The following is a 16579-nucleotide window of genomic DNA, read 5'->3' as shown; positions in this document are numbered from 1 at the left end:
AATAAGCAGGGTGACAATATACAGCCTTGACGTACTCCTTTTCCTATTTGGAACCAGTCTGTTGTTCCATGGCCAGTTCTAACTGTTGCTTCCTGACCTGCATACAGGTTTCTCAAGAGGCAGGTCAGGTGGTCTGGTATGCCCCTCTATTTCAGAATTTCCCACAGTTTATTGTGATCCACACAGTCAAAGGCTTTCGCACAGCCAATAAAGCAGAAATGATAAGATATTAATTTTTTCCCTAAAGGCCTACTATTCCAGTGACTAAAATAATAGACTAGCCAGCTTCTTCGTATTTAACTTAGCTTGTACGTTTAAAGTTCCAGAGACCTTTATATAAAAGTTTTTTAAAATATGAAAAGCTTTTATAAAAAGAATATACATATATATATGGCATTATTAGAATAATATTATTCTTTTAATCTACTATACAAGTCTGTTTTATAGCATTTTATTCAGTATACCTGCATTGATAGTCCTAATTGAGATTGGTGTATAGTCTTCTGTTGCCCTTGCCAAATTTTAGTATCAATATTATTCTAATTTTATAAAAAGACTTTGAAAGCCTTTTTATAAAGGCTTTAAAGAAAAAAAAAAACTTTTATAAAAAGGTGAAGGGCTTCCCTGGTGGCGCTAATGGTAAAGAACCTGCCTTCCAATGCAGGAGACATACGAGACGCAGGTTCAATCCCTGGGTAGGGAAGATCCTCTGGAGGAGGGCATGGCAACCCACTTCAGTATTCTTGCCTAGAGAATCCCATGGACAGAGCAGACTGGAGGGCTACAGTCCATAGGGTCTCTCAAGAATCGGACACAACTGAAGCGACTTAGCAGGCATTGCCATGTTCTTCATGGGAGGCTTATTTTAGGAACACAGAGAATATTAGGAAATATATTATAATAAATCATTATTTGAAAAGATCAATAAGAGACAAGTCATTTTCACTGATGTTACTGAAAGTTAATCCAAAGAAATTCAATATCCATCTTAAGAAAAATTTTTATAATGGACAACTGAAGCAAAAACTAAAGTAGGAAAGTATAATGAATCTCCATTTCTCAACTGCAGTAATTACTGGCATTTTGCTCATCTCGTTTCATGTATTCCCTCAAATTTCCCTGATTTCTGCAGAAATGGTTTATTTGAATGAGAACCCAAATAAGATCTATACAGTTATCCCTGGGTATATGCAGGAACTGGTTCTCCCTCCCATAGATATCGAAATCTGAGATGCTCAAGTCGCGCATGTGAAATGGTATATATAGTACTATATTGCATTTGGTTGGCATACATCTTGAACTCTTTTAATATGTAATAATTCTTTCTTTTCCCCATCCCTCTCATGCCATTCGTATGTTGAAGGCTCCAGGTCATCTGCCTCCCAGAACATTTCACAAGCTGTACTGATTACTTTCTGTTAGTGTCACGTTTCTATATTCCCCACATCTTTTTTTTTTTTGTAAGCGGTAGTGAGAGATCTAGAAGTTTCTAAACCTTTGCACTTGACATTTTGGCTAGACAATTCTTTATTGCGGAGGCTGCTCTGAGCATTGCGGGATGGTTTCAGCAGCATCACTTTCCTCTACCCACTAGGTGCTGCTAGCATCTTCTCTTCCTCTTGTGACAACCAACAGTATCTCCAGACACTGCCAAATGTCTCATCTGGGAACTACTGATGTAGAGGTTTTATCAGATTCAGGGTTACTTTTTTCCATTTCTATTCTTTTTCAAACATAACTTGATGGGTACAGTTGTGTTCCCTACCACAGTTTAGGAGGCACTTGAATCAGGCTGATAACACCTGAACCCAATTAACTCTCAATAAAATTTCTCACCAAAATATGCTAGGCAAATAATGCTTCAACATGAAAAAATATATCTACCTAAACCCCCAAAACTAGCATAAAGCTTAAAGCAGAAACATCAGAAACTTTCCCATTAAGCCCAAGAACAAAGTAAGGATGGTCACTATCCCCACTGTTATTTAGAATTGTGGAGGTACTTTGTTGCTGTTGTTCGGTCACTCAGTCATGTCTGACTCTCTGCGACCCCATGGACTGCAGCACGCCAGGTTTCCCTGTCTGTCACAATCTCCAGGAGTTTGCTCAAACTCATGTCCATTGAGTCGATGATGCCATCCAACCATCTCATTCTCCGTTGGCCCCTTCTCCTCTTGCCTTCAATGTTTCTCAGCATCAGGGTTTTTTCCAATGGGTCAGTTCTTCGCATCAGGTGGCCAAAGTATTGGAGATTCAGCTTCAGCATCAGTCCTTCCAATGGAATACTCAGTGTTGGTTTTCTTTAGGATTGACTGGTTTGATCTCCTTGCTGTCCAAGGGAACTCTATAATCTTCTCCAGCACCACAGTTGGAAAGCATCAACTGTTTGGCACTCAGCCTTCTTTATAGTGCAACTCTTACATCCGTATATGACTACTGGAGAAACCATAGCTCTGCCTATACAGACTCTGGTCGGCAAAGTGACGTCTCTACTTTTCAATATGTTGTTTAGGTTTGTCATAGTTTTTCTTCTAAGCACCAAGTGTCTTTTAATTTTATGGCTGCAGTCACTGTCCGCAGTGATTCTGGAGCCCAAGAAAATAGTCTGTCACTGTTTTCATCTTTTCCCCTTCTATTTGCCACGAAGTGATGGGACCAGAGGCCATGATCTTAGTGTTTTGAAAGCTGAATTCTAAGCCAGTTTTTCCTCTTTCACCTTCATCAAGAGGCTCTTCAGTTCCTCTTTGTTTTTTGCCATTAGTGTGATGTCATCTGCATAACTGAGGTTATTGATATTTCTCCCGGTAATCTTGATTCTAGCTTATGCTTCATCCAGCTGGGCATTTCACATGATGTACTCTGCATAGAAGTTAAACAAGCAGGGTGACAATACACAGCCTTGACATACTCCTTTCCCAATTTTGAACCAGTCCATTGTTTCATGTCCGGTTCTGTTACTTCTTGACCTGCATACAGGTTTCTCAGGAGGGAGGTAAGATGGCCTGGTATTCCCATCTCTTCAAGAATTTCCCACAGTTTGTTGTGATCCACATAGTCAATGAAGCAGAAGTAGATATTTTTCTGGAATTCCCTTGCTTTTTCTATGATTCAACAGATGTTGGCAATTTGACCTCTGGTTCCTCTGCCTCTTCAAATCCAGCTTGTACATCTGGAAGATCTCAGCACTGATATATTGAGTGCAGCACTTTAACAGCATCATCTTTTAGGATTTAAAATAGCTTAGCTGCAATTCCATCACCTCCACTAGCTTTGTTCGTAGTAATGCTTCCTAAGGCGCACTTGACTTCACACTCCAGGATGTCTGGCTCTAGGTGAGTGATCACACCATCATGGTTATCCGGGTCATTAAGACCTTTTTTGTACAGTTCTTCTGTGTATTCTTGCCACCTCTTCTTTATCTCTTCTGCTTCTTTAGGTTCATACCATTTCTGCCCTTTATTGTGTCCATCTTTGTAAGAAATGTTTCCTTGATATTTATAATTTTTTTGAAGAGATTTCTAGTCTTTCCCATTCTATTGTTTTCCTCTATTTCTTTGCATTGTTCACTTAAAAAGGCTTTCTTATTTCTCCTTGATATTCTTTGGAACGCTGCATACAGATGGGTTTATCTTTCCTTTATTCCTTTGCCTTCTGCTTCTCTTCTCAGCTATTTGTAAGACAACCATCTTGATTTCTTGCATTTCTTTTTCTTGGTGATGGTTTTAGCCACCACCTCCTGTACAATGTTATGAACCTCTGTTGATAGTTCTTTAGGCACTCTATCAGATTTAATCCCTTGAATCTATTTGTCACTTCCACTGTATGACCCTTAGGTTATACCTGAATGGTCAAGTGGTTTTCCCTACTTTCTTTAAGTCTGAATTTGGCAATATGGAGTTTATCATCTGATCAGCTCCTGGTCTTGTTTTTGCTGACTGTACAGAGCTTCTCCATCTTCAGCTGCAAAGAATATAACCAATCTGATTTCAGTATTGACCATCTGGTGATGTTCGTGTGTAGAGTTATCTCTTGTGTTGTTGGAAGAGAGTGTTTGCTATGACCAGTGTGTTCTCTTGGCAAAACTGTTAGTTTTTGCCTGCTTCATTTTGTACTCCAAGGCCAAACTTGCCTGTTACTCCAGGTATTCCTTGACTTCCTACTTTTGCATTCCAGTCCTCCATGATGCAAAGGACATCTTTTTTTGGTGTTAGTTCTAGAAGGCCTTGTAGGTCTTTATAGAACTGTTCAACTTCATCTTCTTTGGTATTAGTGGTTGGGGCATAGACTTGGATCATTGTGATACTGAATGGTCGGCCTTGGAAACGAACTGAGATCATTCTGTCCTTTTTGAGATTGCACCCAAGTACTTCATTTCAGACTCTTTGGTTGACTATGAGGACTACTCCATTTCTTCTAAGGGATTCTTGCTCATAGTAATAGATAATATGGTCATCTGAATTAAATTTGCCCATTCCCGTCCAATTTATTTCACTGATTCCTAAGATGTTGATGTTCATTCTTCCCATCTCCTGTTTGACCACTTCCAATTTACCTTGATTGATGGACCTAACATTCCAAGAATATTACAATATTGTTCTTTATAGCATCTGACTTTCCTTTCAGTTACTAGTCAGTACAATTAGATAACAGAAAGAATATGTGTAAATATCATAAAGGCATTGTTGAGAAAAGTATTTGCAGATAATACAATTATGAACCTGGCAATCCAACAGGAAATTAATTACAAGTAATAAGATAATTCAGTAAGTGTATAAAGCTAACATGCTGTATACATCAAGTTTCCCCACATAACAATACTGAAAACTAGGAAAGGATCCAAGTTATAAGAGCAATAGAAAAAAAAAAAAAAGGAATAAGCCTAACAGCAAGTGTGTGTGTGTAGGCAGTCCTTGCCCTGAATATTTCTGACATGAATGGATTTTCGTTTCTATGGCATATAGTTAGATGAGTCTCCTAACACCACTGTTCAAATTTCAAAGTATTATTAACTGTGAGTAACTGTTGTGTACAAACTTCACCAGGAGCTCTTTGGTCCACTCTGAAAACAATAAAACAAAATATAATCAGTGACTAATTTATGTCACTTCTTTCAAAGTCTATCAGTGGTTAGTCAGTTGCTTCTATTAATTCAGTCACAGACAGCAAAGCGTGTAGTTATGTCGCCTCCTTGTATCCCAGTGATAAATTCATGTAACAATTTACAAAAATTGATGATCCAAAAAGAGAACTGGCCAACAAAATGGAAGAACACACAGCAAGAAACCCAAAAGTGGTAATGCTGGAAGTGAAATTAGACACAAACGTAAATGGACTCAGAGAACAAACAGCTGACCAGAGGAAAGCTGATGCTGCCACTGCTGAAGCAGCTCTAGGTATGCAGCCAGAGGATCTCCATGACATAAATAAGGAAAGCTGTTTCCAGGGAAAGTTACGCCAGAGAAAAACTTCATATAACAGAAACTCTTGGAGATGTTTCATGACATTTAAAGAGCAAAGGATAAAATGTTCAAAGTTGATCCCTACTTAGAAAGGAATATGGCCATTGGCCAGGGCACAGAAAGACTGCTCACCCTGTGCTGTAAGGCATACAGTGAGAACACAAGCACTGTGCAAACTATGCTTGAATAAAACGCTCATTTTCAGTGTTTCTGAGTTTTAAGCTACAGTGTACTAAGTTAATATTTTACTATTTTTCATTTCCTTATACATCTGTAACTAACAGTAAAAGAACTTAATTTTTAATTTAAAAAATAATAGAACAACTGTAGTTTTCACAATTAAGATGGCTTTACATAATTTCAGCTTGCCAATCATTTTTATGGTCCCATACTATTGCACAAACTGAGAACTATCTGTATACTTAATGCATACATATATGTATGCATGGATATATGCACATATGAAACAAGAAATATTCACAATAATATAAATGGAGAAAACTCTGCATGCTTATGAAGGACAACAGATGACTTGAAAAAAATGGAAGAGCCCAAACCTTGTTTGCATAAAGTTGTCAATTCTTTCTAAATTATTCTAGAAGCTTACCATGATCCCAATACAAATAGCAACAGAATTATTTTTAAGAGGAAACTATGACAAGCTGATTCTAAAGTTCATCTGTGCACGTATGTATTACCCAATCAAAACCTCAAACAAGAAACTGAATTATCCACAAAATCTACATACTTCACTTCCTTATCACCATTTCTCCCAAAGAATTTGGAATAGTTTGCATATACAATTGGAAAAATGATTTTTTGTTTTGTGAAATGAAAAAGAGTGGTATAAAGTGTCCATGCAATTTTACAAAATGATAAACCCTGGGTTCACAATAAATGCTTAAGGAGAAGACTACCTTTATCTTAAGACCTCTTTGTGGGTTCCTCCAAGATCTCATACCTGTTCCTCCTCAAAAGAGGCATCACTTCTCTGAATTTTGTGTATGATTTGTTTACTTTCTTAGTTTTACCTTTATGTATCCCTAAAATCTAAAAAGAAATGACACAAATGAACTTACAAAACAGAATCAGACTCACAGAATTCCAGAAGTTTACGGTTGTCAGGGGGAAGGATGGACGGAAGGGATAGTTTCGGAGTTTGGGATGGACATGTACACACTGCTGTATTTAACATGGATAACCAATAAGGACCTACTGTCTAGCACATGGAGCTCTGTTCAATGTTATGTGGCATCCTGGATGGAAGGGCAGTGTGGGGGAGAACGGACACATGTATATATATGGCTGAGTCCCTTCCCTGTTCACCTGAAACTTTCACAACATTGTTATTCTGCTATACTCCAATACAAAATAAAAAGATTTTTTTTTTTTTAAAAGAGGAACTGAAGAGCCTCTTGATGAGGGTGAAAGAGAAGAGTGAAAAACCTGGCTTGAATGTCAACATTCAAAAAACTAAGATCATGGCATCTGGTCCCATCACTTCATGGCAAATAGAAGAGGAAAAAGCGGATGCATTTTCCTGCGCTTCAAAGTCACTGTGGATGGTGACTGCAGCCATGAAATTAAAAGATGCTTGCTCCTTGGAAGAAAAGCTATGACAATCCTAGACAGCATATTAAAAAGCAGAAACATCACTTTGCTGACAAAAGTTCATAGAATCAAAGCTATGGTTTTTCTAGTAGTTATGTACAGATGTGAAGTTGGACCATAAAGAAGGCTGAGCACCAAAGAATTGATGCCTTTGAACTGTGGTGCTGGAGAAGACTCCTGAGAGTCCTCTGGACTGCAAGGAGATCAAACCAGTCAATCCTAAATCAACCCTGAATCTTCATTGGAAGGACTGATGCTGAAGTTCCAATACTTCGGCCACCTGATGCCAAGAGCCAACTCCCTGGAAAACACCTTGAGGCTGGCAAAGATTGAAGACAAAAGGAGAAGCAGGCAGCAGAGAATGAGATGGTTAGATGGCATCACTCATTCAATGGATATGAGTTTGAGCAAACTCCAGGAGATAATGGAGGACAGGAGCCTGGCGTGCTGCAGTCCATGGGGTCGCAAAGAGCCAGACACGATTCAGCAAATGAACAACAGCAATCCCAAAATATTGTTTATTCACATATTTTTTGGGCATATAAATATAATCACACTTTATGTATTCTTGTGTGACTTGCTTCTTTGTCTTAGCTCAATGTGTCTGAGATTCATTCATGCTGACAGGATCGTTTACCTTAGAGGTTATGTGCTTTACTTTGATTTTTATCTCTGTAGTTTCCCAGTTTCCCTGATAGATAAAATATACACATAAACATTGTTTTAAATATTTACCCAGCATTTTAGTCATCTTCATTGGGACAGCTGTTCAATTTTATCTCGTTCACTATATTGTCTGAAATCAGAGTCTCTGCTTTTGGATGTTTAGTTAAAATTGCGAAGCCAATTTCTGTTCTAACTCAACTGGTCAGCAAATGTGGTCTTTATTTAAACGTTTCCCTGATTATATAATCTATGTCCCTTACACTGTTGTTGTTCAGTCGAGGATGAGTATCTCTCAGAGCTGGAGAAAAGCTAAAATTTACTGTGAAATATTATTCATGGTCAGAAATGCTCTTTTCTAACAATTCAGTGTAATCTATGAGGTAACCTAGGGTCTATCACTTTCATTAGCTTTCCTATGTAAACAAGGCATACAGATGAAGCCTTTTTTACTTTTCAAATTTCTTTCTCATTCTACTGGATAAAGATTTATTTCTGTAAATTTTGCTGTTGTTCAATATCCCTTAATATAAGGTCCTTAAAATCTTTTTTAAGAAGAGAAGAGATAAAGCAAGAGCAATGTGCTGAACAATTAAGTCCTAATTCTATGAATACCTACCTTAGCCTGGCACAAAGGTTATCCTGAAGGAACACTTATAATGGTGAATATTCATTTAAAGATCTAAGTATGAAAAAAAAAAAATGCAGGAACAATCTGAAAATGGTAAGCATTTACTAAAATGATTTTTAACTGATTAGAGGAGAAAGAATGTGATAAGAGAACCTTAACTTCAAAGTTACGTAAAGGTGGCTTAAATCTATTTTTACTCCCTTTTAAAGAAAATATTTCTATCAGCTAAAATAGTTTCTTATTTTCATTCCTTCTCTGCTTTTTCTGTATAATTTCATGGGGCAAACCAAATTCTCTTAGTTAAAAAAAAAATTAGTATGAACCACTATTAATTACTGTCTGTTTTATTCACTTCACTTCACTTATTTTCTGAAATTCTAGTTTTACTTTTTTATTATCTGTATTCTTTCATGAAGGTGTAAATTCCATGACTATGCGTTTTGCTGAGTCAGAAAAAGAACAGAATGTTAATGTATCAACAGAAATCTGTGATATCATGATTTATAACAATATATACTTGGTCTTCATCCCAGTTCTTGATACAGAGCTCCTATAACCCTTGAATTCCCCAAGAGATAGAGCGATAAAGATCTTCTGTATGTTAATGAGGTGATTTTTGGGAAAGTTTCTAGGTCAGTGGTTCCCAGCTTTTTTGGCAGCAGGGACTGGTTTCATGAAAGACAATTATTACATGGATAGGGGATGAGGGAGATGGTTTCCAGATGATTCAAGGGCATTATATTTATTGTACACTTTATTTCTATTATCATTACATTAGATCATCAGGCATTAGATCTCAGAGGTTGGGGATCCCTGCCCTAGGTAACCTAAGGATGGAAGCTGACTGCCAGAGGAACCAACCATGTGATTAGAGGGTTGGAACTTCCAGTCTCAGTGGACAGACTACTGAGATTCAGTTCAGCCATCAATGGCCAATGATTTAATCAATCGTGCTTATGGAATGAAGCCTCCATAAAAACTGAAGGATGGTTCAGAGAGTTCCCAGGTTGGTAAACACGTGAAGGGCTGGGAGAGTGGCACACCCAGAGAAGGCACGGAAACTCCACCTCTCCTGGCTTTGCCCTCTGTGTCTCTTCATCTGATTGTACACCTGTATCCTTTCTAGCCAATTAATCAAACCTGAGGAGGGAGTCACAAGAACCTTATTTACCTGATTTATGGCCAGCCAGTAGAAGAACAGGTAACAGACTAGACTTGCGATTGGCATCTGAAGTGAGGGCAGTCTTGTGGGACTGAGCCCTTCACTGGTGGGATCTGATGCTGTCTCTGGGTAGACAATGTCAAGACTGAATTAAATTTGCAGGACACTCAGCTAATTCTGCTGAGAACTGAGTTGCTCAGTGGTATGGAAAACATTCGACATCAGAAAATCCAAGGTTTCTGAATCTGGCTAAAAACCCGAACTGAATTTTTCTATAGGCTTTTTCCCATTGCTAACAGGTCAGTTACTTTAATCCCCACAGAGCTAAGAATGTGGTTAAACTACCCTATTTCCCTGGCCTAGGGCTTTACTTGGACATTACTCCAGATGTGCTTTAATTAGGAACAATTGTCTTGAGGGGTTAGGCAGAGGAAAGCAGAACCAGATGTCCTGCAGTACTGGAGGTATGACTTGAACATATGTGAAAAGACTGAAGTAGAAACCTTGCAATAGGATTTGTCTTACCACATTCAATTAGTTTTCTGTGCTTTTAAAGGAATACATAAACTAAGGCCCAGAGAAGATTCACTTCAAATTTTGTGATGAATCTAAGAACTCTTTGTGCCACTATAAGAATCAAAGTCCATCAGTTCATTCCTTCTAAACGAAACACATTTCTTTTCCCTCCAAATTAAACCATAAGCTAAACTGTTTTCCTTAAAACAAATTTTTCAAAGACTTGAGATTTTTCCCAAGCTAATGCAACTGACAATTCAACATGGTTTCAGATTAAAAGAGATTTAAGACCTGTAGGGTGGAAGGCAGGCTTCCCAGATGGTACCAGTGGTAAAGAACCTGCCTGCCAATGCAGGAGACATAAGAGATGTGGGTTCGATCCTTGGGTCGGGAAGATCCCCTGGAGGAGGGCATGGCAACCTACTCCAGTGTTCTTGCCTGGATAAACCCATGGAGAGAGAAGCCTGGCAGGCTACAATCCATAGGGTCACACAGAGTTGGACACAACTGAAGCGAGTAAGCATGCACAGGGTGGAAGGAGGGAGGGAGGTTCAAGAATGATTGGACATATATTAATATAATACCTATGGCTGATTCATGTTGATGCGTGGCAGAAGCCAACACAATATTGTAAAACAATTATCCTCCAATTAAAAATAAATAAATTAAAAAAAATGAAGTCTAAGTTGGTAGAAGTGATGACATGTGACTTCCATGGGTATGTCATAAAAGGTAATACTGCTTTCATCTACTTCTCACCTAAGCATTCACTTGTGGAACCAGCACACTTGGAAAAGTCCATGTGGAGAAATCATGTACGTGCTCCAGCTGAGAGGTCCAGCTGAGGCCCTGGTCGACAGTCCGACTGGTGAGGGAGCCCTCAGATGCCTGCAACCCCTGTCATCGCAGTTACCTCCAGACTTCAGGTCTTCCCGCTTGAGTTCCAGACCTCATAGAACAGAGACAAGCCACCCCTATAATGCCCTTTCTGAATTCCTGAGCTGCAGAATCCCCGAGTCGAATGGAAGAGCTGCTGTTTTACACCACGAAGTTGGGGGTGGTTTGGCAGCATGCCTCATGAAGAGTTCTCTCTGGCAAAGCAGATACAGGCAGAGTGGCACAGCTGACAGGAGCAAGGGTTCAAGGCCTGGCTCTGCCACCTGGGGAGATCATGGGAGATCGTTTCATCTACCTAGCCTCCTTTCCATATCTATTAATACAACATTAATAGTAGTAACATTCCTAAGAACGGGGCTGTCATGAGGATCAAGTGAGCTGACACAGACTGAGTACTCAGCACATTGCCTGGCCCATGAAAAATGTTAGCTATTATTATTGTGTGTTAGGCACTCAGTTGTGTCTGATTCTCTGTGACCCCAAGGACTGCAGCCTGTCAGGCTCCTCTGCCCATGGAATTCTCCAGGCAAGAATACTGGAGTGGGCTGCCATTTCCTTCTGCAGCCATTACCATCTGTAATATAGCTGTATAAAGACCAGACTTTTTACAATAACTGACCACATATAGGAGGCAACTCTGTCATTCCAAATGTCATTTCCATTGCTTAAATCCTTTCTGGTTTTCTTTTTTTTTTTTTTTTGAGATTTTTCTTTTACTTTTTGTGTCCTATTATAAAACCAGGGTCATTAATACAAAAGCACACAGAATTTTTGACTCAGTTAATGTGAATCCCTGAAAATCAGGATCATTATTTTATAAGCACACATTTTACCTCTCCTTTCATCATCTACCTTAATTGCACGACTATTTAGAAAAATCAGCATCAGTTTCAGAGTATAAAGATATATAAGGCCTAAGCACAAAGAAAAAGATTAATACATCTGGTTACATTAAAACTAGAAATTTTTTTCAAAAGATACCACTGAGAGTAGCTTTAAGTATAGAAGATATGTGCAATTCACATAATAGACCAAAAAACAAACAAACAAAAACCCTTGTATTCAGAACACATAAAGAATTGCTGCAAAATCAGTCATAAAAAAGCAGACCACCAATAAAGAAATGCGCAGTTAACACGTGAAAAGATGCTCAACTACATAAATCATCAGGAAATGCAAATGAGAACCACCACAACATATGTACCTACAAGAAGGATCAAAATTCAAGACTGATAAAACAAAGTATGGATGAGGGTCTGAACTGGTACAGCCACTGTAAATTGGCATAACCATTCTGGATAACCATTGACAATATCCACCACACCTCAATGTAGCATGTTCTGCTGCTGCTGCTGCTAAGTCGCATCAGTCGTGTCCGACTCTGTGTGACCCCATAGACGGCAGCCCATCAGGCTCCCCCAGCCCTGGGATTTTCCAGGCAAGAACACTGGAGTGGGTTGCCATTTCCTTCTCCAAGTAGCATGTTCTATTACCCCCATATTCCACTCCTAGGTATACACCAATGGAAAAGAACCCATTTCATGAAAAAATATGTAAAAGAATATTGGCATTATTCATAATGGGGGAAAGTCTGGCCAATAATCTAAATATCCATCAAGAGTAAATAAAAAATAAATTGTGGCATAATCTTAAAATGGAATACTATACAGTAACAAAAAGGAACACATTAATTCTACACTGAATTACACACAATGGTGCTGAATGAAAGAAGCTAGACGTAAAAGAATATGTGCTGTATGACTTCATTCATATTAAGTTCAAAAACGGGCAAAACTAATTTATGATGTTAGAAGTCAAGATGGTGGTTACCTGGTGGGGGACAGGGGTAGTGAGTGGAAGGGCCAAGAATAGGGTGCTGCTGAGAAACTGGCAATGGTTTATTTCTTGGTCTGAGGAATTACAATGATGGGTTTAATTTGTGACCATTCATCAAGCTGTATGCTTTTAATTTATATAATTTTCAGGATATATGCTGCATTAAGTTATAAAGTCTATTTCAAAATTTAAAAAAGAGAGACTTAAGAAACACATCAAATGCAATGTTTGGACCTCCTGATATAAACAAAATAAGTCTAATAAAAGATACTTCTGAAACATTTAAGGAAATACTGGGTATTTTTAGACTGGGTATTAAAATAGGATTGGTACTAAAAAATCAACATATAGTAGTATATCTGGGCGACTCTTCTACTTAAGGAAGAATATTACCACATATTTATTTTCAAAACACAATAAATATATAGAACCAGAGCCATTTTATAGATGAGAAAAACTCAAGTATACAGATAACTATCAGTCATTTGAGCCCAACACTGGACTTCCCGGGTGGTGCTAGTGGTAAAAAACCTACCTGCCAATGCAGGAAACCTAAGAGATGTGGGTTCGATCCCTGAGTCAGAAGATCCCCTGGAGGAGGGCATGGCAACCCACTCCAGTATCCTCACCTGGAGAATCCTATGGACAGAGGAGCCTGGAGGGCTACAGTCCATCCAGCTGCAAAGAGTCGGACACGACTGAAGTGACTTAGCACACAAGCACATCAGTCATTTACTGAGTACCTACTATGTGACAGGCAGCGTGCTGAGTGCTTCAGTCCAAAGCCCACGCATGTCCCTCTCTGTCATGTTGTTCCTCCTGCTCTCCGTCTTGCCATGTGGTTCTGGAACCCGAGTACTGATAGAATTATGTTTCTAAGGGAAAACGGGCTCAAAGCCACAATCAGGAGGAACCACGAGCAAAGTGTTTTGTTGTTCCATCTCTAGCTAGTCATTCATGAAAGTGGTATTATAGGAAGGAAACCAGCAGTTAACTCTAGTACCGCAATATTAAGCTAAACCAGAGACAATCTAGTATCTGAAAATTTTGAATGCACCTTTAACTAATTTGGGGGCCAATGTTATAATTATCATAACTGGTATGTGGTTTACTTAGAATGTTCCTTAATAAAGCACTGAAAAGAACAAAGTTTGCTACATTTGGTAGATCTGGGACAGGATGAGACCTCTTTCATCTTTCCCTGTCCTAACATGGGAATGGAAAATAGCTCTCTTCCTTCTGCAGTGAGGACAGGGTTTCTGAGATGACCTCATGAGCCAGGCCCTTCAGTACTCCAAGAAACACGCTATCAGAAATGCATAGTGTACGCGCTCTGAGAAAGCAAGCCTCAACTCTGACCTTAAGTGTGCTGGGCAGCAAAACTGAATGAAGCATACATGAAATAAGCCAGGAAAACTATGATAACTCAATATTAAATCAGATATCAAGAAGGCTATGCTTTCTGACAGAAAGTCCTAGAAACATACTGGAAAAGAATATGGTAACCCATAATGCTCTGTAGAGTGCAAATCTCATGAAGACAAAGGGGAAGTATTTAAAGAAGATTAAAAGAAGAGTCACAGGATTTGAAAGTTGGAAAACAAGTGTTACGTGAAAGGTAATAATTACATGGAGGGGTTGGCATGACATTTTTTCTAAGGCACTCAGGTCAAACGCAGTGAAAAAGTACAGTGTGAACAAATTTGGAAAATAACCTACTAAGACTTCTCTGATGTAACAGGAAGAAGATTCTCACTGTATGTATTCATTATTTAAAACCATATATGATTATTTAAACCCGTACACATATATTCTCTATATTAAAACCACATATATATATTAAGAAAGTGAGAGAGAGTGTGCCACAGTATGGGATCAAGCAACGGCAATTTAAGGTACAGTCTGCCAGGCCCTCATTTAGATATTAATATAGTAACTTTCTCACAGTGACCTGGGTCACACCTATAAAACCTGGGAAGAGAGTTAAAACAGGAACCAAGTTTTGTCAAGGGGATAGAAAAGCTCAGGGCACTGCTGAGCACGATCAGTCACGGTGACTCGGCTTGGCTCTGACTGGAAACTCGATGTTCCCTGATGGCTACCAGCAGAGCACACTGCCCTGTGACAGCTGGACAGCCTTTGCCAAAATATCTGTATCCTCACTCTACATAAACAACAGGTAGTTTATTCTCCAGAGGCAAAGTTTAAGCAGTAATTATTTCTATTTATCAGCCTATCTTAATCAACTGAGAACACCTATATTTTCTGAATACATATTAGAATAAGCTTTTGTAAAAAATCAAGTAACAAAATTAAACAATCTTACTCTATACATGGTAAGCTTTATTTTCAAAAATAGAATCTTTCACAGGGAATTTTATTGCTTTTAAGTTTTAGGAGTCTTTTGCTGGAATATTGAATACTTAACTACCGAATTATTGAAATGTACTCTAAGCAATGAAAATTGCTATGATAATTTATACCCACATGAAACTGACAGATATAGGCATCTTCCTTTATTGCTACTAGGCAAAATCTAGTCAAAAATAAGCCTACCATCCTGAGACTAAAGCTTAAAATTCAAGTTCTTTAACAAACTACACAATACTCGTGAAACCAGGAAGTGAAAGTTTCTTAGTGCTTAACCTATGCTTAAACAACTGTTCCGAATTTTTAATTACTTCCACTTTTTTCTTTACAGTATTGTAATACAAGTATTAAAACTCCAGGATCTTCACACTTACCTGTAAGGCTTGTCAGAGTTATGGATTCGTCTGTGGTTTCTGACACCAACGTATGTTGTACTTGTATAATCACATACATCACATCTATACTGTTTCTGGACTGAAGACTTATTCCCTGGACAAAGCATTTCAGTTTTAGTGATGTGGTTGGATTAGATTAAAACAACAATATTTACATTCCACTGTAAATGAGAATTTATACCACACAGTATTAACATTTCAATGCAGGCTTTCTCACTGGTTAATAAAGTCAACAAGCTCGAATCTAGCTTTACAGGTTCTCCTGCATCTGCACTTTCTGTGGATATAAGGTGAGGATCATCTGATCTGTAAAAATACATTGGGTTAGCTTCTACATAACCTTGTACAAAATTCTAAACTATAATGAACCTGATGCCAGCTGCCCTGCTGACGGAGTTGCAACTGATTTAACCAGAGATAAACTGTGAATCTGAAAGGTGTTGGTTTATAGGATATAGCCTATATAGGTATATAGGATATAGCCTATATAGCCCATATAGGATATAGCCTTCAGGAAACACTGATTCACCAACCAGCTGTAATTTAATACTATAATCCAGTACTATAAAGTATAGCTACAAAGCATCTATAACAAACTCAACATACAAAGTCCAAAGCTTTTTCACTCTGTAGGTTTCCTTTGTTTATAACTTACAACAGAAGGAAAAGCAAAGGCAAATTATTAACTGCTATGTAATGCAGTATAATTATACCCTGTAAACTGACAGTTTACAAGGACTAAGGTAAACATGCAGCTCTCTGAAATCCAGGAAACACAGATCCATGGAATTAGGCCCTGTTACTAAACTCACTCTGCAACAAGGCGCTGGGTGTGGGGTTGGGCAGGATTCAAATCAGGGTAAGCTTGGGGCAATACAAGCAGAATGACTTGATCATAGAAAACTGTTCCTGAAGATATTCAACAATTTATTTACTCTTCTGTCAGCGCGCAAAGTTCACAGGCCATTCATAGCCTGAATGCTTTATATTCAGAAACAGAGCGAGCATAGAAATTGCAGAACAAGGCAGAACAGGAAGA

The 16579-nt window shown here is 38.5% G+C and overlaps 1 protein-coding gene across 8 annotated transcripts in view; it reads right to left on the bottom strand.

The window, feature by feature from the left end:
- Positions 1–16579, bottom strand: part of ZNF507 (zinc finger protein 507) — a 41640-nt gene that overhangs the window by 10269 nt on the left and 14792 nt on the right. For 5 of the 8 annotated variants that reach the window (XM_055552640.1, XM_055552645.1, XM_055552641.1 and 2 more), the window contains one exon: positions 15520–15634. In XM_055552640.1, coding sequence (XP_055408615.1) covers positions 15520–15634 — 115 coding nt within the window. Of the gene's footprint in view, positions 1–267; positions 5060–5103; positions 9652–15519; positions 15635–16579 lie in introns of those variants that run through there. The other 3 variants (XR_008704078.1, XM_055552644.1, XM_055552646.1) reach the window with 3 other exon arrangements.

Source organism: Bubalus kerabau, chromosome 17 (assembly GCF_029407905.1).
Source record: "Bubalus kerabau isolate K-KA32 ecotype Philippines breed swamp buffalo chromosome 17, PCC_UOA_SB_1v2, whole genome shotgun sequence".
Lineage (NCBI taxonomy): Eukaryota > Metazoa > Chordata > Mammalia > Artiodactyla > Bovidae > Bubalus > Bubalus kerabau.
Note: the sequence above shows the minus strand (reverse complement) of the source record. Positions and strands in the feature narration are given on the sequence as shown.